Consider the following 23973-nt stretch of genomic DNA (forward strand, 5'->3'; position numbering starts at 1 on the left):
ATTTTTAATTATCCATATTTAAGTTCAGGATATATAGTTTGAATCTGTCTGGGACTTATTTTGCCTCTGTTTCTCATAGGTGTGAATGTTATGTCAATGCTTAGTCCTGCCCTTCAAAAGCTCAGGCAAAAACATTAAAAAAAAAATCACCTTACCCAGCAGCTTGGCAAGTTCCTAAGGTTGCAAACTATTTAACTGATAGAAGCAGTCTGAATGAGAGGCAGTATGAACCCTTGAGGGATGCTGGCTTTTGTTACCTGATGTCGTCTGCTTCTTTCAGTCTCCATGGAAACACAGTAGCCTACTAGTGCAAAATATGGGGAGCCAGCACTGTGTATGGAAGAGAATGTTCTCTGCAGCACCTTTAGGCTGTGCTGAGCCAGGAAGCTGAGTGCCTTGGGTTTACTTGAGCTGAGTCACCACATGCAACTCTTTTCAGGCTCATTTGTTTTGGAAAGAAGTGAAGGAAAGGGCCCTCCTAAGCTACTTTTCTTTGTGTTATCTGGAGAGTTTGTAGCCAACTTTATTCTTCTGCCACGCTGATAACAATCTGCTTTGCATGCAACCTCTCGTTGCAGGTAGGAAGGATGAGCTCCTATGCTGACATCTGCGGGTCCAGGCACGCGCAGGGCAGCACAGAGGGAGGGTACCAACGCTACGGAGTTCGGTCCTACCTGCATCAGTTTTATGAGGATTGCACAGCTTCAATTTGGGAGTATGAGGATGATTTTCAGATCCAGAGATCGCCTAGCAGGTGGAGCTCTACGTTCTGGAAGGTATTTACTGAAGAGAAAAATGCCCATTTCAAGATTTTGCCATGCAACTAATGGGTATAGGTATCATCCAGAATGTCCTTCTGTTGCTCAGTTTTCCCTGAAATGACAGAATAGCCAAGCAGGGTGCTCTTACCAAGGTAGATCAGCTTCCAACATAGTTGTAAGGTCTTTGGATACTGCCACTGAAACGTCAAAGTCCTGTGTAGGAAGCCCCACCTATAGCTTGAAAGCGTAGTTTACCTCGTCTGCACCCATAGTGGTACTGCCAGATTATTGGGAATAAAACTGGTAGGTTAACAGCAGTAACTCTGAGACTATGTGACCTGGGAATCAAGCAAGTTACAAGATCTCCATTAAGGTCAGGAAACTTGATGAAATTTGAGAACACCAGAGGTTAGAAAGGGCCTGCAAGGCCATCTAACCCTACCCTTCTGCTTTGTTGCTGGGACCATTCTATGTTAACCAAATTTTACACTTAGACTTGTAATGTGCTAGAAATATTCTGTGATCTGTTCACAACAATAACAACTTCCTTCTAATCCTTGCAAAGGAATTATTTTCATGGAGTGAAAGCAAGTGATAGATGTGACACAGACTGTTAGCAGGGACTGAACTGTTGGTGCTAACCACCACCTAATGCAAAAGGAATAAACAGAAATAACACAACACTGGGCTTAAACTGTGATCCTTTCTGTGATGGAGCCTTTGAACATGAAATGTTACTTATATGCATAAATACATATTCTCTTGTTTCCAGAAAAGTCAGTGCTGAGTTATATAAATACAAATTGTGAAAAGGCAGTTTCTCATATCCTGTAGTTCTACTATGGCCATGTATGACTTAAAAGAAAAATACCATCCTTCTCCTAGGAGAGCTAACAGTACCTTGAAGATACTATGAAAGCTGAATGCCTCCTAGAGCCACTTATCAGCTAAAAGCTAGACAGGCATCATAATTGTTTCTCTTGTTTCTTTTTTTTTCTACAGGTCGGACTCATCTCTGGGACGGCTTTTATGCTGATAGGTTTAACAGTTCTTGTAGTGGGTTTTCTTGTGCCGCCAAAAATCGAAGCTCTTGGGAAAGATGAATTTGTTGTGGTGGATACTCGTGCCATACAGTTTAATGGGTCCCTTGATATATGCAAGCTGGCAGGTGCAGTCTTGTTTTGTGTGGGAGGGTCCACCGTTGCAGCATGTCTGATGATGTCTGCTTTTGCTAAAAGTTACTCCAAAGAAGAAAAGTACCTCCAACAAAGATTCAAAGAGAGAATAGCTGATGTAAAAGCCCATGCAAATCCAGTCACAAAAGCGCCAGCACCGGGAGAGTCAAAGATACCTGTCACTTTGTCCAAAGTTCAAAATGTCCAACCTCTGTCTGAAACCTGACACTTTCCTTGGGTTTTGTTTCTCACTTTAACTGGAAAATAGCAGCTGTTGTTGGCATATGTGCTAGTCAGTTACAACATCGAGTGCTCTGCTATACAAACACACAGCTGATGGGGGAAGCCAATCCAATGCAAATTTAGGATTGAGAAAAGGGAAGTGAAGTGATTAGACCTATGACCAGTATATTCAGTGTATTGAAACTTCTTAATCTGTGTTGAACCAAATAAGTCCTTGCAACAACAATTAGCTGTTCAGCTTATAAGACTGCAATCCCTACAAAAAAAAAAAAAAAACAGGGTGTTTAAGACAGCTGTACTAGGAACACCCTACATCCCACGGTTCAAAGTTTAGATCAGTTGGCTTTTTGTTTAGTTTTTCTTGCCTTTGAAATACTGGTTAGTCTTACTTTTACCACCTGGTTTTGCTGTCTGGGAAGCCAAGGTTCTGCCCTTGTAATTTGCACACGTCCTTCTGTACAGCCTGTATCAAAGAAATACTGCACAGGTAAAACATATGTGACAGTGGGTACCCTTAACTTGATCCTGGTGCACATCGCTTCCCAGCAGTGCTGCTTTCTGGGAAAGGCAAGTTATACTTGATCCTGAGTTAAAATTAACCTGTATGAAACTGCCACTTTTGTCTTAGTCATTGCCATGTTAACAACAAGTACAAAATGAAGGGAAGGAATTCGTATGGGAGGAGGAACATCATACCTGTACATCTTTGGTTGGATGCTGTTTCTTTCATTATACTACGTTATCTTTGAAGCTCATACAAAACGTTTTCATTTTGGCTGGGTGTGGATTACTAAATGCAGTTTGACGTGCCCAGGTGCCATGTTCTGTCAGTACATGAATGCCATGTTAGATGACCTTAACCTATTTATCTAAAAATGTTTTGAAATGCCGTTTATATTTTTATAGAGGATAGAAAAAGTTATGCTTAACCAGATAACATTTGTGTGAATGCTTACCTGGAGACACGTCCTTTCGTGGAAGACCCTTAATTATTTTCCCAGCCAGGACAATTATTTCACTGTCTTAATCTATGGATTTAAACTGTATAAAGACAGATGTGACATTTGTACTTTCTGACAATATGTGCCACCTTATAGTTCTGTCTATTTTTCGAATGGATTGAATAAAATTCTAGGCGCAAGCCACCCATGGATTTTGTGAAAAGTCTTTCTGTCAAACAAGTTTCTCTGTAAATTTAAAATTTGAAAGGGGAAGTCAGCAGTTGAAACCAATCTCTTTATTGCATTGTGTTCAGCTTTCATAAGTGGGGAAGTCACTTTGGTGCTGAATCAAAAAGATTCCGTAGATGCTATCACACTAATAATAAGTATGTAGATAAAAGCTGTGCTCATCTCCTTGCTGATAAAACATTTTGTGATCTGTGACTCCAGTCATACTTCCACAATTTAAATAAAATAGAATATGCATCTTTGGAAGTTTCAGCTGAATCTGCAATAATTTTTGTGGTCCACAATGCTGTTGGAAGTAAAATTTTCTTCTGTAAGGGTGGTGCTTATGCTAGCAACACAATTGCAGTGTCCAAACATTAGCACTGAAAAGATGGGCAATCAAGATGCCATCACATGCACATGGTTACAGAGCATAAAATAAAGCAGGTCTTGCTGCATCCAACAGTTCACTGGCATAAATGTATTGGAAATGCAAAAGCACATTGCAGCCAGTGCTTTAAAATAAGATTGCAATCTCAGAGGAGCAGCAGATGAAGCAGTGCTGAAGAGGAAGAGACGTGAAGACTGGCAAGGTGAGGAGCTGTGTGTTACTTATAAAGCAAGGCAGCAAAAGCAGCAGGGGTGATGGGTAGCAATTACTCACAAAGCACATGGCAGGAGGGGGAGCTGCTGCTGTTCATTAGTTATTCCAGGCAGAGAGGGTCCTCAGCACTTTCATTTCAAGTTGGGAGGAATTTTGTTTACTACCACTGGTTTTCACTGCTGTTGGGCTATCAGTGTGTGGGAAGCAAAGAGTCAAGCTGTCCTGACCTTTTCAGTGGAGAGTTTTTAATTAAAAATTGTGCATGGAGGAAATGTAACATTTTAAGTTTTATAGTGAAATTCACCAAAGGAGACGAGAGTGAAGGCTCCTGTAGCTATTATTGAGTCCCTTCTCTCCACCTACTGTTTGTTAACACTGTACTGAAATTTTGAATGAAAAATCCATCTAGCAAAGAAAGCCAAGGTTGGGCTTTTTTATCCAAAGTAGCTATATAGATACATAGTTCTTAAAACATACCCCTGTGGCTCTGGGGAGGCCTTCTAGCAGCCTTCCAGTATCTGAATGGGGCCTACAAGAAAGCTGGAAATGGACTATTTACAAGGGCATGGAGCACTAGGCTGAGGACGATGGGGTTTAAACTAGAGGAGGGTAGATTGAGATTGGAAATTGGGATGAAGTTCTTTAGCATGAGGATGATGGAACAGTAGTACTGGTTGCCCAGGGAGGTGCTGGAGGCCCCATCCCTTGAAACATTCAAGGTCAGGCTTGATGGGGCTCCGAGCAACCTGATCTAGTTCAAGAGGTCCGTGCTTACTGCAGGGGGGTTGGATAGATCACCTTTAAAGGTCCCTTCCAACCCAGCACATTCTATGTAGACACGGCCATGTAACTGTTGCTAAATTTTTGTCCAGAGGACAGCTGACCCTACAGATGGTGAACAGAGCTGACCCAAGCACCAGGAACTGAGCCACACTGCATATTTCTCCTGCAGAACTGAACGTGCTTTGACAGTACAAGAGAGGATGAGTCATGCATGGCATTACCTAGATGCTAGGGGAAAAGAAAAATTCACAAGGACCTTACTGAAGCTTACTGAGATAGGAAATGCATTTGGGATTTAGCTGCAGCAAAGCTGGTAACACTCTCATTGTTAACACTGCCACACACATTTCATCTCATTAAACCTTTGTTTCAGCTGCTTAGAGCTTTTCCAAAATTGGGATCACTGGAGGCTGCAATCCTTCACAGCAGAGAATCAGTGCCATAGAGGGCTTTTGTAGAAATACTAAGCAAAATATTACCTTTATTACTGTTAAGAAGCCACATACTGGAAAGTTTAAGATACATTAGAAATGTTTTCAAGGTCCATTTCCTTGTAATGGTTTAACAGCTTCAGCCTTTGGTGCAGGAACTGAAGCATCACAGTGGAGTGATATGCCTGTGATATGGCCTCCAGCTGGGGAGCAGTGAGGGGCAGCCTAGCTCTCTGGAACATTCTAGTGAGGCTGAGGGTCCCTGAACATATACTTTCTCTACTATGTATCTTCTTCCCTTTTCCCATGTGAAAAAAATGCAGCACATGCTCCACTCCAGGACTGCCTGAGACTCTGACACTGGCTGCCATTGCCTTCCCAAAGGGCACATTAATCAGCACTCTAGCGTAAATAAAACATGGTTTTAGCAACCAAGCTCTTCTTTTCCAACCTGCTGAATGCCACACTTAAGTTGCTTCTTTCAGTTTTTTCATGCTTACCTTATTTTTTGCCCCCTCTTTAGCCTCATTTGGCAAAGCATTACAATGCAACCCCTCTTGGCCCAACACTCTTTTCTCTGCAAATGTGGTGAAAGGAAGCCCATTTTTCAACCTCAGTGGTAATCTCTGACTTCACTTTGCTTAATACATGCTCTCCAGAAGGTTAGATCTGCATCCTGTACCACTCTGCAGAAAAGGCTTCTCTTTAGCATCTGTCTTGTCCTCTCTCCTTCAGGCTGTCTTCACCCCTTTATGTTCCATTTAGTTCCCAGTGCACAGTGAATCACAGGCAAAGGCAGAGATGCAGAAACATCCCCTCCTCCTGAGCTGCCTGCAAGCAGATTTAATTTCCAGTTTCTGCTACAGCCTCAGCCTGCCATTTCCAAGTATTCCAAGAGATTGTTAATCATGCACAAGTGCAAGCAAACAGCTCTTCAGGAAAGCAGCAGTAGCAGCAGCAGAGTGGGGTGGCTGCAGCATCCTGGTCAGTAAGCATCAGAGAAAGGCTTGGCAGGGGGCAAAGCAGCAGCAGAACCTGCATGCTGGGGAGGCTGTTTAGCCTCTGATGATGTGAAATCCGAGTGAGACAGCAAAACACTGCAAAAACCTTACTTGGATGCACTTTGCCAGCAGCTTTCTATCAAACGGCTAATAGCAGTTTTGGCAAAATAAAGAACTTAGCAGGTTGGCTCATTCAGCACTGACTGGTTATCCTGCCATTACACAGCAGGCTGCCCTCTCAGCTCACTGCATGCCATGGGTAGAGACAATGTGACGCTCCCTGAGCATACTTTGGAGGCACCATCTTACTCCCTCCTTGTCCTACCACTTCCACAGATGACAGAAGCAGCATCCCTACAGAGCATTACCCCACACTAGCCTTTAGGGGTTAATGCCCATGCACTACTTAACGAAGTGCTGTTTGAGTTTTGCCATGTCATCCCATGGCACAGCTTGTTCCTGAAGAACATCACTGCAAATGGGGGCACACACATAATCTCCTGCTGTTCTTGATATTTAGAGACCATGTGTGGACCTTCTGGAGCAGCCTGGTCACTGGGCAAACAATCCATCCACACCCTGATTTTCCTTTGGCTCTGATCCGAATGTGCGGCAGACCACACAACGCCCATTTCCTGCATGAGTTCACTTGATGTGCATTAAGCAGGGCAAAGCTCAGGTTTGCTGTCAGGTAATTTACAGAGAGGGATTGCTATGAAAATAATCTCTGCATATTAACAGCAGGTCAGGCAAATACTTCTCACAACCCTGCAGACAGAAGAGACAGCATCAAATAACTTCTTTTGCTGTTTTTCTAATCATTTGCAGCTGTTTTCTGAAAGCTGACTTTTTCCATAATTTACCATTCATGTGCTTTTGCCAGTACAGATGGGAGATCATTTTTAAACACTGCTAATGAGCTAATCAGTTTAACAACATACTAGATATGCTGCTCCAGCAAGTTCAGCCTCAGGACCCACAGCTTCAGGCTGTTGCCTAGCTGAAGGCACGCCCTAGTCTGAGACTAGGAGGATGACAGACAAGAGCCTTTTCTAGAAGGTCATTATTTCCCTGCCTCAGCTCATCTAATGGCTTCAGCATCTGCTGCCCTTTTCCTCCCTGCCTACTTCAGGAACCTCAAAGCCCTGGTATTTTTTTCTGAAGCCTTTGCATCTATTTTTAGGACAGTAGCAGAGGTGAGAGGGACCACTGCCTATGTTTGTCTTGGAGGTGGTGCAAGACATCCCTGCCTGAAATGGTGGCACAGGGGAGGCAGGTCTGCAGCTCAGGGAAGTGGAGGGTGATGGGAGAGAGGTAATCCCGAAGGAATCCCTAGGAGAGAGCTGTCTGAAATGCAGCATTTCAAGCATCAATATAGGACATCTGTCAGGGAATAGTGAAGAGACAGACAGCAAATATGGAAAACGCAGAGAAACACTGCAGGTCTAGGAAGTGTGACCAGAAGAACATTGACACAGTAGCTAAAAATCTTCATGGAAGTGGACATTTAAAAGACACAAATCAACTTTTAACATCAATTATTCTGCCTACCACAGATGGCTAGACAAGAAAAAGAATATTATTGTTGGACAAGTGCATTATCTCCAGTGTGAGGACACTGGAGAGCATAGGGGACCAGAGGCAGTATAATCACAAGGTCAAATGTGTTTAGTGTGTGGTTTTGAAAACCTGTCTAGTCCTTTTTTGCACACCTTGGACAGGGCAGGGCCACTCTTCAGGCAGTCACCAGATTTGAAGCTGTAACTTGGGTGTTCAGGCATCAGGCAAAACTCTTTCATGTTTTATTTTGGAGTATGAGAAAAGTAAATTAATTCCAAAATTATTCTACAGAGGGGGCTTGGATTAGGAGCTTGACTTAGAGAGTAGAAGCGGTCAACTAATAAAACCTGTATTTTGAATTAAGCTTCAGTCCTACCAAGGGCATTAAGGATAAAAGAAAAGTCTAACTGAATTAGGGATTCATTTAAAATCACAAAGCTATTAAAGCTAAATTTCGTCACTGCTGTAGGTGACTGCAAGAAAAATACAAACATTTAAAGGCATTTCACATAGTTTGTTGGAAGTTTGTCTACCATATCAAAATGCCTCTTTCTTTAAATCAGATGTTCCCTGCACTATAGCTAGTACTAGAGACCTTTGAAAAATCATGTGTTATAGTCAATACTTGCACTTTCTTTCTTGAATTTTCAAAATCCTGTCCATCTCCTCATGACACACATAGCTCCCAGTCAGTTTTAGGCTATTTCCATTTTACTTCAGGGCTTCAAGCATTCTAAGCTGGGCCCAGCAAAGTACCAAAGTATACACATAACTTAGAAAGATATGCCATCATTTTTACGTGGTTAGTTACTACTAGTTGTAACTGTACATTCTTAAGTAATTATAGCAAATTTCAGCTACAATCAATAGTGTTTTTCTGATCACTAACTATACAAAAAGATTAGATTATATATGCCCATTATTTACGTGTGCAGCACGTGTGAACACACAGCAAATGCAGTGTCAGCGTTTTGTTAGTGTTCACACACATGCTTTTAATTTAATGCATTCAAATATGAACAGACACAATAACCTAGAGACAGCAGCCAGCTTCACTGCCTATTGCCATGTCTAAAGCACTTCTCTTGATTACAACTTTGAAGGCTATCAGCCACACAAAACATCATTGAGCTGTATCCCATTCGGATGGCTACTAAATAAATACACCCTTCCCTGAGATACTTCATTTTGTACCTATGTTTACTACCAAACCATTATTTTAATGTACCTTTAGGGTAATCAAAATACCCAAGCAACCATCCCTTCCATATGTTTTCAGGTAATCAGAATACTGACACATTCTTTTTTCACTCTGCACATAGGTTTTGAGGGAAGAACTAGGTTTTCCTTATTTTCACCTATTTTTCCCCCCCCAGAAACTAACTTTGTTTTAGTTCTGCTATGTCAAAGCCCCAAACCATTAGAGACCATTTAATGAAAGCAGCAGTCTTCAGGGATTTAAGCATATGCTGTAATTAGGAATTTCAGCAAAGAGACATCTAAAGGTTTTGGTAGTTTTCACTGGTAGTATTGCCAGTGAACAGGTAAAACTGATGCTATTTGCTGAGTACCTGCCAAACAGTATAGATGCACTGATAATTCAGTCTTAACCTGAATGGTGACATTAAAAACCAGTGTCCAGTTTAACTGTGCTCTTAGATTTGTAACTATGTAAGAGCCAAAATTTTCAGCATATTTTCTTTCACAGTTGCAATACAAAAACTAACAAATCTGATGGTTGAGGTTTTTCTTGGTGTGGTGAGGTTTGTTGCTGTGGGGTTTTTTGTCATTTTTGTTGGTGGTGGTTGGGGTTTTTTGTGGGGTCTTTTTTTGCTCGTTTGGTTTTCCCCCCTAGTTCTACTTATGGGAGAATCCTATCAGCTGCAGAGTCACCAGGTTTATAAATCCAGTCACCCAAAGATAGACTTAACCTCAAACAGGTCTTGATATAAGACAACACAGAATCAGACAAGGGTAGGGGTTGGAAAGGACCTCTGAAGATCATCTAATCCAGCCCCCTGATCACCTAGAATAAATCACACAGGAACATGGCCAGGTAGGTTTTGAATGCCTCAAGAGACAGATTCTAGAACCTCTCTGGACAGCCTGTCTCAGTGCTGTGCCACCCTCAAAGTAAAGATGTTTACATGGAACATCCTGTGTTCCAGTTTGTCTGCTGCCCCTTGTCCTGTCACTGGACACTACTGTGAAGGGACTGACGCTATCCTCCTGGCACTTGCCTTTTAGATATTTATAAGCATTCATGAGATTCTTCCCTCTCCCATACCACCCCAGTCTCCTCTTCTCTAGGCTAAGCAGCCCCAGGCATTTCAGCCTCTCCTTGTGAGGTAGATACTCCAGTCCCCTCATCATCTTAGTGGGTTTCTGCTAGACACTAGTAATTCCTTGTCCTTCTTGAACCAGGGAGCCCAGATTTGAAAGCAGTACTCTCAAAACACAGGAATATCTGTATGCTAGTTCTCTTTAATAGCAAATTATTTTTAAAAATAAAACCAAAACAAGAAAACATGTCTTGAACAAAAAAGCCTCAGAACATAAAATAACAATACATAAGCTTAACAGAAAAAAACCACATTTCTCATGTAAAACTGAGTTAAGCCATGACAATCAGCAAATCCAGACACAAAAACTGTTAGCAAGACCACCTGTATACTTAATTTCCACTTGAAGATCAGAATTATGTTATGCATATACTCATTTCTCTACATAAAAGAACTTGCACAGAATTCATGTTGTCAGTGTTGTAAGGTGAATGACAGAATGGTTGTATCTCTATTTAAAAAAATAGATTTGCTGTTCTGAAGAAATATATCCTGTCTTATAAGAAAACAGAGGGGGAAGCATTATAAAGGCTGAACAGCACTCAGAGGGATTTCATGTTCCCATAAAAGAAAACGATCATATTACACTCCCCTAGAATTTAGTTTCAGATTTTCAACTACTCTTTATATCTGTATGTCTTTTAAGCATGGAAGACACTGAACATTTGGGGGAAAAAAAAAGAAATGACAGAAGCTGTTGATGGACATTTTCAAGCAAGCATTCTCTTAATTAAATCTCTGCCAAATCTTTTTCAGTGTTGATTTAACCCCAAACTTTTGAGAACGAAGAACATCTGAGTGGTTGTTCAAGTCTTGATCTTCAGTAAGATGACAGTGAGTCCTTTACTTACTGCATGCCAACTCAGAGTCAGCTCTCCTGGCTGACTCAGAACTGCTAATGGCCTGCAGCCCATGGCATTCCTGTGATGCTGTCTCAGCAAAACCAGGACAATTTGGTACACAATTAACTTCTAGCAAACAGCCCATACATAGTAGTGTCAATACAAGATTACTGTCACTTGTCTTGATTCAGCAACAGATTTAAGCCATACTTAATATGAGCTATTCAGCTGTCAGTGACCAGAGATGCAGCATTAGCCATTTACCTTGTTCAGCTTTGCACAAAAGGTTCCATGGGTAAGTTTCCCTTAGCTCCCCAATGAGACAGAGATACCACCTCTGGTATGCATTGTTTGAGGATTCTTAATGCTACTGCATAGATTATTCCAGTGCAGGATTAACTATAAAGGCATCTAGAGGTTTTCTGTGTGTCATTTTTCCTTACTAGCAGGCACAGGTACTTCATTCTGTTGTGTTTTGGTTGGGTTTTGTATTTGGGTTGGAGCTGAGGGGTTTGGTTGGTTTTCACTTCTGCTTAACTTGAAATGTTTTCTTAAATCCCAGTGGGCCATGGGCTTAATTGCTGCATCAAATAAAAGAAGCACACATACTTGGTTAAGAGCTTGGCTAAAGCAGGAGCTATCTTGGCCTGATCATAAATGCAATATTCCTTCAGATCTTTGTCAGGCAGTTCAGCAAAGGACACTCAAATCATAGGCAATTCAAAAATGCCACAGGGCAAAGTGTTCTAACCCTATTCATATGAGTTTTGACATGATTTCTTTTATACTTAGATTGCAAATACTCAGAAACATGCTGATGGTTTTCCAAGTATGTCTACTCCATTGGGAAAATAATATTTAGTAGAAAAAATTTAAATGTATGAGTTTCAGTCATGCCAAGTGGTTTCTTCACATTCTTCACACTGTGATTCAAGTTCAATTTGTTCATATATGTAATTTTTGTCTTAATGGCATGAAATCACCAAAAACGACAAATTCTCTAAGTAATTTACCAGCATTAACAATAAGGAAACCTACTACTTCTTTTGCATAATTAATGAAATTGTGCTCAGGGCTGTATTTCTATGAACTACAAATTACTCCCATTACTAACAGAGAAATGATAAGAGCAATGGAATTGGTGTCATTAAGAGAACTCAAACTGTGGATCAATGCCTTATTTACTAATTCAAATTAAGCCACAGACTATCAGGAGCCAGCTGCCTCAAAAAGATGACACCACACTTCCAACCACTACAGCAATGTAAACAATTCATAACAGCAGCAATTGTGGCTGACTTCTACAGCAAACTGGCAGGTCTACCCTAACATGTTTCATATTAAAATGGCTCCTTTTACTGCAATGCTTTCATGGCAATTTCAGTCTGAATCTAGACCCATTAGCTTTTTTTCATTAACAAATTGAATTTCACATAGACTGACTTACTAATCCATCAAAACTCCACTTTTGAAACTAATCTGCTACATACCTTTACTTTTTCCCCCCAATATGATAACAAGTCCGTTTTTAGTTAATGGGTGCAAGCCAATCAACAAAACCTCTTGTTGTAAACGGGAACAAACTTCAGTGTGGTAGGCCCTCTACATGCATTCATATTGTGAAATGAATGTTAAAACAAATGGTCCTAATTAATATTTTGAAAATCCACTATCTAATAATATTAGGACTGCTACCTTATTAGAGTACACCTTTTTTTGTGGGACTAAGTCTATTAAGTGTGGAACATATTCTAACTATCATAGTGTTATGTCAGGAAATTATATATATTGTATGGAACTTTAAAGGAAAAAAATACTTATGTCCTATTTAAAAGTCAAAAATCATTTCTCTTCTCTGAACAAATCTGCAAAGTTTTGACATTGAATTTGAGTGTTGGGTTGCTTTTTTCCTCTTTTCCCAAAAATGTGTAATTCTTGTAGTAATTTTTTTTTTACTGCTAACCATCTTCTACCACAGAATAGTTAAATTACTTTTAATACTACTGTACAGTACTCTCATATTTCCCTGATCAAATTCTATTGGAAAAAAATCTCACTTTGTAAAAATAATTCTGTATTCTTCTAGTAGCTATTCATGTTTGTTTTCTCTACCAGTCCATATGGCAGTACCATCTCAAGACTCAATATGTGGGCAGTCAACCTATCTTTCCATTATAAGTTATCAATCACAAAAAAAATAATATGCTCTATTTTTAAAGTACTGTAATTATTCTTTCTGCTCATTACATTTTCCTCTATCTATGAAACTGCAGCATAGTCATTGCTCTGGTCATTTTTTTCACTTTCCTGTGGGCTGGTGATTGTCACCCTTGGATTTGTGGATGTTTTCTCAAGATGGGAATCAACCTAGAGAAAAAAGGACAAGTATTGTTAAGTTCATCAAAAAATAAAGATTTCCCTTCATTTCAATACAATGGTAGCACTTCTTACTACATTTTTTCACATCAAGAATACCTTATGGAAATTTTTTTCTGAGAGTGATCACATTAACATTTCCTTTTACCTTATATACCTTCCAAAGCAGAAAGCACTCAAATTAGAGGTTCCCTCCCAGGTCTCCCATCAAACATCCAATTACCCACATATCCATTTAAAATGAATGCTCACTCACTTTCTCCACTTCCATAAATAACTTCAGCTTTTCTGAAACCAAAACCCATAAATCAGTATATCAAGGACAGAATAAATTCAGGGCCCACTGAGCTGTCACTTGGTGTTCTTAATTGAAAAATGTTCCTGCCTGTCATACAGAAGCAGAGAAAAGCCCAGTTGGAAGGTGCAGGAAACGATTCCCAGTGGCACAAGTCTGCTTTTCAGCAGCAAGCTGTTCTGCTTCTGACACTGAAGAATGCCACCTTTCCCAGATCTGAATTCTCCCCATCAAACAAAACAGTTTGTTTCAACCCTTCTGTTTGTTGGTAGGTCTACCTGAGCCAGGTTAGTCCACTTTCTTTAGCTGGGCTGTAGGCCTCTATCTAAGCCAACAGCATGTGTCTCCTAAATTAGCAGTATTTGCTTTTAAGCAGACTAAATCCCCTTGTTCTGAGAATCTTGTTCATCCCCACGGTCTTTTCCAACTTTTAGGAAAGGGAGATCAAATTTCCACAAAGCAATGGCAAGAGCCCTTTATGAAATGCAAATTCCATGACAGCCAACCCATCAAAGTAATGAGGAACAGTGGTCACATCATCACACCCTTCTGCTCTGTCCTAAAAGAGAATGCAGTGTGGAACCACATAATGATTGTGCTTTTCTGGAAATTGCAATAAATTTAATTATTTTTTCAAAATTCAGTACAGTCAGGCAAGAAGGATATGCAGATTGACTGAACAGTGAGAAACAGCTGCTTTCTCATTTGGAGGGCATATAATGTAATTGCTGATGCAAATGATCTATACAAGAGGTTTTCCACAAAATGATTTTGTCGTAAAGGCTCTCAGGACCTTATCAGAGGTGAGCTTCGAGACTAGCTAAGAAGTCTGAGAACAATGACTTTAGAACAAACTGAAAGCATAAACACTTACCTGGTTCTGACTGTCAGAGTCCTCCTTTGTTTCCTCTTCAGGCTGAGGACCACCTTGATAGTTGAAGTGCTCCGTTCCCTCACCACTTTCTTCATTTTTCTTGCTGTTTAAATGAGTACATTTCTCTTCATCTGCTTGGTCAACATTCTCTGTTTCTTGAGATTCATCTTCATAATTTTCATTTACTATCTTGTTTTCTTCCACTTCACTTCTTTCTTTAAGATTTTCCCCACTTTCTTCTGCATTCACATCTAGGTATTCTTCCTCTCCTTTATATGCCTCCTCTCCCCTGTCATTTTCCTCTTCTGCATTTTCTTCTTCATCTACAGTTTCTGCTGGCCTCTGGTGAAAAGAAAAGCAGCAGCATTCTGAGGTATTTTAAATCAGAATGCTCTAGGTAATCCTGAATGCAACATTATTGCATTGTAATAGTCCAAGGAATGACAAATTGCTAGAAATATTAGATGGTTACCTGACCAGATAAACAATGACTCAATAAGTAGTTTTCAAAGTACAGTACTCTGTGGTTTTTATCCAAGCTTTCCTGGGTCACTTTCATCTGGTAACATCAAACTGGCCTTATTGCTACTACAATAAAAATTAACCAAGTCAAGTTCTCACAGACAACTTCAAAGAAGGTACCATCCCAAGCAAACTTGAGCCAACTCACAGAATTGTTTCACTTGGAAAAGAACTCTAAGATCAAGTCCAGCCTCCAGCATATCAAGGCAGCAATGAACCTGTAGATCTGAGAATTTACAGAAGTTACCTACTAATTATTTTCAGTGTGCTAAGGAAATTAGGTCTGGATTCTGAGTAGAAACAGAGAAGGGCAGGACAAATTAAATACACCAGACACCACTAGCTAAAAGTAAGTGGTTTTGCTTAATGACACTTACTTGCAACATTACAAATAGAGCGAAGAAAGGTTAAGAAAAGAAGTAAACCCAGGCTTTCTCAGTTAACTGTTATAGTTACTATTATTTACAGCTTTTTGTTACTTCCTGATAGCGAATACAATCAGAAGAGCATCTCTACCCTTGCCTGAACTGCTCTAGCATGGTGGCTCATCCTGGGCAGAGGGTGTGCAGACTTCATGGTGTAAACATATCTATCCTAACACATCAGCTTTTGCTTCCACAGTAATGAAATCAGTAGTGTTTGACATAAAAGCACAATGGACAACCTAAGGTGGTGTGATGGCTAGACTCATTAGACCTTGTCTGTCTAAAGTAGGTGTGGATGCAAATTTTTAAGTGTTAAAACTGTGTAACCTAGATGATAAATACAGCATTACTGAACTGTACCCAGAAACTCACTGGAAGCTCACAAGGAACAGGCATGAAACAACTACTCTCATTTCAGCATAATATAACTTGACTAGCCAAGCTAAATTGCCTGAAAAACACTATAAAACAAGATCAGTAAAGCAAATCCCATCAGTGCAAGCATAATGTTTTTATAGTAACTGCAAATTTCAAGATAGCTGAGCATATTACTACAACAGCTATTACTACTGCAGACGAAAATAAAAAGTCATGTTTACAGCTAGTAATTGGAAACAAAATGTCTTCTTCAGGTAATCACCTTTCAAACTGCCCTACATTAGAATGGACACTTCAAACGAGTTAAAAAATGAAGACTGACATAGAGGAAAAGATCTGTTGTGAAGTAATTTAAAATGCAGGATGGTAGCCTCTGCATGCAGTCATAGGCAGCCTTTGAAACTGACATATGAGCAGAGATAATGCATTTCAGAATGCACAGCAGACCCAAGACAACTGTAGGGAGGAACTGAAGGCCAAATACATCGTTTTTTACATAGAGAGTGTGATGCCTTCTACTGAGATCTTATTAATCTACTAGCTATGCATAAATTAGCAGTCCTTGGTTGGAAAATACCTTTAAGATTATCAGGTGCAATCATTAACTCTACCAAGTCTGGTGCTAAACAAAGTCCCTCAGGTTTAAAAGACACAGAGAGATGGTGCTAACAGAAATTACTATTTTTCATATTTCAGGAAAGAAAATGTTTGTGTATGCAGGGAGGAAAACAGACAAATGAAGCAAACCAGAGGTTTTTATGGTCTAAAGCCTATAAATGCTGTACATTAACTTCACTTTCCTGAACAGTTCAAGTGACTTCAGTGAACCTGAAATAGTGAGCTAAAGCCTACAAAGTTCTTGCTGAGTCAGGATACAATTCACAGTATCACAGTACATGAGAGGTTGGAAGGGACCTCAAGAGATCATCAGGTCCAACCCTCCCACTCATGGTTTCATAGAAGGCTATCAGATTAGTCAGGCAGGATCTCCCCTTGGTAAATCCATGTTAGCAACTCCTGATAACTTTCTTGTCTTCCAAGTGGTTAGACATCACCTCCAGGGTGAGCTGCTCCATCATCTTTCCAGGGATGGAAGTGAGGCTGACTGATCTGTAGTTGCCTGGGTGCTCCTTCTCACCTTTTTTGAAGGCTGGAATGATATTTGCTTTCTTCCAGTCATCAGGCACCTCTCCTGTTCTCCATAACTTTTCAAAAATGATGGAGGGAGGTTCAGCAACAGTATCAGACAGCTCTCCCAGCATTTATGGGTGCACCCCATTGGGGCCCATGGATTTGTGTCTCTTCAGTTGGTATAAGATCTCTAACCCAGTCCTTACTGATCAGTAGAATGTCTGCATCTCTCCAGTTTTGCTCCCTTGCTTCTAGAGACTGAGGTTCCTGAGGACTGGTCTTAGGAGTAAAGACTGAGGCAAAGAAGGCATTCATCAACTCTGCCATCTCTGCATCATCAGTTAGCATATCTCCCATATCACTCAGTAGTGGGCCCAACTTTTGCCTGCTCTTCCTTTTACCATTGATGTATTTGAAAAACCTCTTATTCTCTTTCACCCCTCTGACAAGAGTCAGTTCCAAGAGGGCCTTGGCCTTCCTTGGTGCATCTCTACATTCTCTGGTTATAACTCTATAATCCTCCCAATTGTCTAGACCTTTTTACCACATATTGTAAACCACCTTTTTCTTTGAGTTTTACTAAGAGTTCCTTGCTTATCCATGCAAGTCCTCTGCCTTCTTTATTTTTTTTTCCCCCAATACATTTCTCTTGAGCTTGGAGGAAATATTTGAATATTATCCAGCTCACTTGGGCCCCCTTCCTTCCAGAGCCCCAGCCCACTGGGTATCTCCAAGTAGAGTCTTGAAGAGGGCAAAGTTAACCCTCTTAAAGTCCAGCATTGAAATTTTACTTGTCACCCTGCTTCTTTGTCTGTTGATATTGAACTCTAACTTGTCATGGTCACTGAAACCAAGATCACCCCCAACCTCAACATCTGCAATCAGTCCTCCTTTGTTTGTTGATACCAGGTCCAGAATTGCACTTCTCCTTGCTGGTTTAACTACTTGACATCAGTGCACTGCAGGAACCTTTTGGACTGTTTGTGCTTGGCTGTGTGATCTTTCCAATTAATACCTCAGTGGTTGAAGTCATCAGGGCACTTGATCTTGAGACTACTTCAAGCTGCCTGTAGAAGGCCTCATCAGTGGCTTCTTCCTGATTTGGGGACCTGTAGCAAACCCCCACAACCATATCATCCCTGTTTGTATGCCCCTTCACTCTTACCCATGTCAGCTTTCAACACTTATCTCCCCTGGGTTAAGCTCAACACATCTAGTTTTTCCCTCTTCCCCCTTCAAAATTAAAGGCCTATCAGTCAGCCCTTGTCAGTTCTTGTCTCTAAGAGGAAAAAGAATCCTGGGGCAAGCATTTCCTATCTATAGTCAGCAGGCCTGGGGTTTTGTAGAATAGCTCATGATCAAAAAAAACCCCAAATCCTGCAATTGGCACCAGTCCTGCAGCCAGGCATTAATCTGCTGAGGTTAGATATTAGGAAGCACTTCCTCACAGAAAGTATGATTAGGCACTGGAATAGACTGCCCAGGGAGGTGGTGGAGCCAGTGTCCCTGGATGTCTTTAAGAAAAAATTGGATGTGGCACTTGTTGGCATGGTTTAGCTGATATTGTGGTGTTAGGTCACAGCCTGGACTTGATGATGTCATAGGTCCCTTCCAGCCTCAATAATTTTGTGATTCTGTAATATTTCCAACAAATTTTAAATTTGTAAACAGAAAGAAAAATATTGACTTATACAACCAGCAGGTGTACAACAGAAAAAAATCACTTTCTGCTTTGTGGTATTGAATCTCCAGTTATTCCATTCCCAGTTGCTCCTCCAACCCCAGACTTGGTATAGCTAGGAGCCAAATATCCAACTGAAACAATTATATGATTCTATACTAACAAGTCCCAACTATTTCATGTCTCATCACAGGATGTCAGGAGTTGGAAGGGACCTCCAGAAATCACTGAGTCCAACCCCTCTGCCAGAGGAGGAGCATAGAATCTAGCACAGGTTGCACAGGAATGCATCCAGAGGAGTCTTGAAAGTCTCCAGAGAAGGAGACTCCACAAACTCTTTGGGGAGCCTATTCCACTGCTCCATGATCCTTACAGTAAAGAAGTTCTTCCACATGTTGAGATGGAACTTCCTGCACTGTAGTTCATATCCATAATTTGGGACAGAATAGTTTGAGTTATCACTCTCCAAGCTGTGCAGGAAGCATGGATAAAATGTTTGAAATAAAAAGGGAAAAGCTTAGGCTCTACGAGGAGATTTGTGGCTGACAACCTCAGCTCACTTTAAAGAGATGCTAGAACACAAACCCCAAGCCTCCCACACGTATACAAACTCTCAACTGCAGCAGCAGCAGAAAGGCTTAAAACACAAATTTGTAGTGATAAAATATTGTATCACAATGCATGTTTCATTTTGACCTTGCTGAGAAGAGCTGCTAAAAAATAAAATAATTGTCCTTTTTCACATATTTACCTTTATTTCTTACAAAGGCACAGCAGAATTGCAACAAGTTGTTCATTTACTAAGGCAGGTACCATTTTCCTAGCTCAGAAGCCAAACTTGATTTTTGAGGTACTATGAAGGCTTGCAAAGGAAATTGGTTTAAGTAAGACTCCACTAATTTTGAGGTTAGTTGCCTGTCACAGAATCAGGGAGTGGCAAGAGTTGGAAAAGACCTCTGAAATCATCTAGCCCAACTCCTAGAGTACCCTTGCTACCCTTTTTCTGAATCAAAACTGTGAAGTCAGCCTGAAAAATTCAGCATGGATTATGGAATTTTCTTTCTAGAATGACATAACATATTGGTAAGACAACTTGTCTTTGAGTTATGAATTTACTTCAGTGGTTCCACTACCTACACTTCAGACAAAAACTAACTTGCTGAGCAATAGCATTGAAATAGCCAAGCCCTTTCCACAATTTCAGTGGGATTTTAAATGGTTCTTATGCCAATAATTCTTATTCATTCTTGAATTTTATGGGATCATTTCATTTTTTATGTCAACACACAGAAGACCTTATTTTCAAAATAAGGTAGCTTCAAATCCAAAAATCCATCAGTTCATCATAGCTACCATATTATGTCTTGGTTTCTATGTACAGTTAAAAAAAAAAATATGCCCTTAAAGATGCTGACTTGGTCTAGTGGAAGGTGTCTCTGCCCGCAGCAAAGGGGTTGGAACTAGATCATAGAATCACCAGAGTTGGAAGTGGCCTCTAAAGGTTTAACCCCCCTGCCTCCCAACAACAACAACCTCCTTTTTCTTCCCAAAGCAGCTCCTGCTCCCTCTACACCAACCTCCCCCCCACCTAAACAACTCCTAACTCCACCACCACCATTTTTGCACCCACCCCAGAGCTGGGAGCAAGACCTTCCACCAGCCAAGATACCCCACAAAGGAGCTCAGCTCCACTAAGGAGGCTGAGCCAGTAGCCATGAATGATATTGGAATAGTCAGTAACCTAATCCCTACCTGGCTGGGGGACCACCAGGCCCCCCAGCCTTTGTCCCCCCCCAATCACATAGGTGCACACCATGGGTACTCACCAGTGACAAGAGGAGGATCCTCAGCCCAGATGGGCTCAGCTTGGGGCTTCTGCCTTTCCTGGGCGGCATTAAAAAGGGGAGTAGGAGGGGAGGGCAAAGTGGCCACACCTGGGGTGGGAGGAGACTCCAACAGAGCCCAGGTGCTCTGGATTTGAGAGGAAAAAGTGGGGAAATGGGATGGGTGGGGTAGAAAAGGGGCAGACTGTGAAACCAGTGTTATTGAGAAAGAATGGATTTTCAAATAATATTCAAACATGAATTATTGACTTTTAGTGATTGCTAGATGCTTAACATGGCTACTTTCAGGATGTTCCACTACTCTTGGATATTAGATAGTTTACTGACAAACCCAAACATGATTTTGATAGGCCAACATTAAGTTCAATACAAAAAACCCCACACACCTTCTGCTAAGATAATTGTATAGCATGTCAGTCAACTCTTTATCTCAACCCAGAGGAGTTTTTTGGGGTTGTTTTCCTGCCCATCTGTGTGTGGGGGAGGGGGCTTGCTTCTGAGAGCAGGCTGTGTGAAGCCAGGACACTCTAAGCTGAAGGTGAGCCAATGGGTTTAGCTGGCAGAGTTGAACTCTCCTACAGCTAAACAGGAACAGTACATGCCACAATGAACCCTGTGATCTCTCCTGTGTGAGTAGGGAGACAATATGAGATGGAAACCCTTTGCTCTACAAGCACAAGTGCATGAGTTACAAAGAAAAGAGAAGAGAGAGTTCTTCCAGAAGGAGAGCTGCACTAGTCTACCATGAGCAGTTCTCTGGTCCTAGTACATGGGCATCAGATCCAAATTTGAGTAGGGAAAGATCTCAAGAAGTGACTGTATTAGAGGCTGAAGTAAGCATAACTGGGAATAAGTGGGAAAAGCACCCCCATAGAGTCATAGCATTATTAAGCATGGAAAAGAACTTTTATACCATTGAGTCCAACCATGACCACTAAACTGTGTCCTGAAGCACCACATCTAGATGCTTCTTGAACACCTCCAGGGCTAGTGAGTCCACCACCTCGCTGGGCAGCCTGTTCCAACACCTCACAACGCTTTTCATACAGAAGTTTTTCCTAATGCCACTCCCAATTCGATACACTCCAGCCATCCCTTCACCTATTTATGCACACATCTGAGTTACTGTAACCTGTGCTCTCTCAGTCAGAATAAATTGGGATGGACACACTGTAAGCAGAGCAGGTATGCCAGTTCAGCCCTACATGCCCTTGCAGAAATTATCACTCATGTCTAGAAGCCAGCAATGATCTTGTATACTTTAAAAAACGAAGTGGCGTTTCGCATCTTAGTTTTTAGCTTTTTATCAGTCATCCTTTACATATCCAGAATATTCCCAGTGAGAAACTCCTTTACGGAATGCATTGGCTGGACAGGCAAGACAGATGTGGGACCCTGCTGTTCGTCTTTTGCACCTGAGAAATTATGGAGTTCAGCTCTCGGACCATGTGTTGGCTCACAGGAAGTCATACACTGCATTTGTGATTCCTGTAAAAGCTCAGGGCATCTCAAATCCAGAGGATCACTTGTATGTCCAGGCCTGAGTGACTCAGGGCTATCACCACTATCTAACACAACTAAACAGACTTGTGCATCGAATATCAACATACTGACATGAGAGGCTCCAGAATCAAAACAGAGAACAAGGGGCAGTGCAAAATGTATGCTGAAAGCACCCAGGCCATTGCAGCCCAGGATAACCAAACGTGTACTGCAACTACAGAATAAGTTTTCCTGTGTTACTTTAGTCCTGTGTCCACATGGCAAAAACCAACAGCATGACTTGAACCTGAGAGCAAGAAATTCAGGACCTTCTAGAAAAGCATAAGGTGACTACATTCTTATTCCTTGAGGTAAACTTCACAGACAAGTCACTTCTAGGACTTTTCTGGTGATTCCTCCTGTAGTCAGAACTACTCATAGCAAGGTTTTGTCCTGGTTTTACTCAAATGGCAGCTGAGCCCTGGCAGTCCACTCGCAATGGATGGGGTTTTCCCACCTTCCCTCAGGGTTGGGCAAGGAGGAAAGAACCCAAGAGGTGGAGCTGAGAAGTTGAGATAGGAAGAGTTACTATTGCAGATAATAAAAGAAAACAAAAATACTGGTGTATATAGCAGCAGGGGAACTAACAAAACGGGAGCAGAAGTACAAGAAGGCTGCACCCCTGCCCAGAAATGGAGAAAAAACTTTGAAAACCTGGGAAATGAAACTTTACAAGCTATAGAAAACACTCCACATCTCATAACCCCTTTTGGCTCCAGCCAGCCTTTGTCTTTGCAGTGAGCATGACATCAGCATGGTATTGAATAGCCATTTCGACCTCCTGGCTTTTGCTGCACCACCGTGGAGAGGAGTGGGTAGAAGAGGTAACCCTTCCTGTCCCCTGTCCCTTCTAGTGGGACCAGCCAGCTAAAACAAATACAGGTTTGTAATTTTGCCTTTTGTAGGGTTGTAAGAAAATGGAAAGGAACCTTTTACCTTCTATTGCTGCCTGCATCTTTGAAGTGAAGATAATGCTTTTGCAGTTTCCCAGTTGAAAGCACAGTAGTTAAAATAAGAAATTTTCAAACAATACCTTCATGAATGTGAGCACAATTTTTGCCTGTCATGAACTAGCAATAAAACTCACTGACAAAAGACTTGTGTATGTATGCTGAAAGACATATTCAATCAAAAGCACATAGAACAACTGAAGTATTTCTCAACCTCATGCTGGAAACAAGGATCCATCTTGCTTCTGGAAACCTGGCTTACTAGCAGGTTGATGAGGAACAGAGTGAATTTCGTTTTGCATTCAAGAAGTATGATTGCTTGATGGTATTTTTAACCTCAGAAAAACCAAGAGTGTTTAAAAAAGAAAGATGTATTCTAATTACACTCATCATATTATTATTCATTAAGAGCTACATTACCAAATGCCATCATCATTCAACAGCAATAAGTCAGGAAATCTTCAGATATTGAGGCATTTGGCTTCTTTTCCTTTAGGGGTACTAATGTAACCTCTCAGAGGGTTGGTATATAACTGATATTAGAATACTGAAAAGTGCAGTATCACAAATCATTTAAGGTGGAAATTACTTTGTACCATTAATATATCATTTTGCTTTATTGAAGCCATTTGGAAATGTTTACTTGGCTAATGGCCACAACAGACAAAAAGTGAGATAGACAATGAAGATCTTAATGGTTACAAATACAGGCATGAAAACATCACAAACGCAGCATCAGGAATACTTAACTTTGATTGCATCAAACCTCTCCAGAACAGAACTATCCCTGCTCTTACCCAGTCAGGAATGTTTTGTAGCAGCACTCCACAGATTCCAACAGCAAAACATTTTGTTCCTGAACCAGACAGGGTTGCTAAGTGACAGCAGCCCTCTTCTCTTGCACATCATTTACAAAACCCAGGCTCTTAAAAACAAGCAAATGAATAGTTAAGGGTTCATCAGTCTTACACTTCCCACATAGTAAATGTGCTGTACCCAAAGGTGAAAAAGTCTTTATCCCCACAACATTTAAACACCAACCTT

General features: G+C 41.0%; 2 protein-coding genes across 2 annotated transcripts in view; one reads left to right on the forward strand and one right to left on the reverse strand.

Moving 5' to 3' along the window:
• The first annotated feature begins 584 nt into the window (after positions 1-584).
• On the forward strand, positions 585-2162 carry NRSN1 (neurensin 1). The gene is made up of 2 exons (XM_054381860.1): positions 585-776; positions 1764-2162. The coding sequence occupies exons 1-2, from the start codon at positions 588-590 to the stop codon at positions 2160-2162; spliced, it is 588 nt and encodes a 195-aa protein (XP_054237835.1). The 5' UTR covers positions 585-587.
• An 11008-nt stretch (positions 2163-13170) lies between these two features.
• The window catches only part of DCDC2 (doublecortin domain containing 2), a 59945-nt gene continuing 49142 nt past the window's right edge, over positions 13171-23973 (reverse strand). The window contains exons 10-11 of the mRNA XM_054381540.1: positions 14457-14798; positions 13171-13278 (exon numbers count right to left, since the gene is read on the reverse strand). Of these exons, the coding sequence (XP_054237515.1) occupies positions 13171-13278; positions 14457-14798 (450 nt within the window). The remainder of the gene's footprint in view (positions 13279-14456; positions 14799-23973) is intronic.

The sequence above is a fragment of the Indicator indicator genome, chromosome 6, assembly GCF_027791375.1.
Source record: "Indicator indicator isolate 239-I01 chromosome 6, UM_Iind_1.1, whole genome shotgun sequence".
Lineage (NCBI taxonomy): Eukaryota > Metazoa > Chordata > Aves > Piciformes > Indicatoridae > Indicator > Indicator indicator.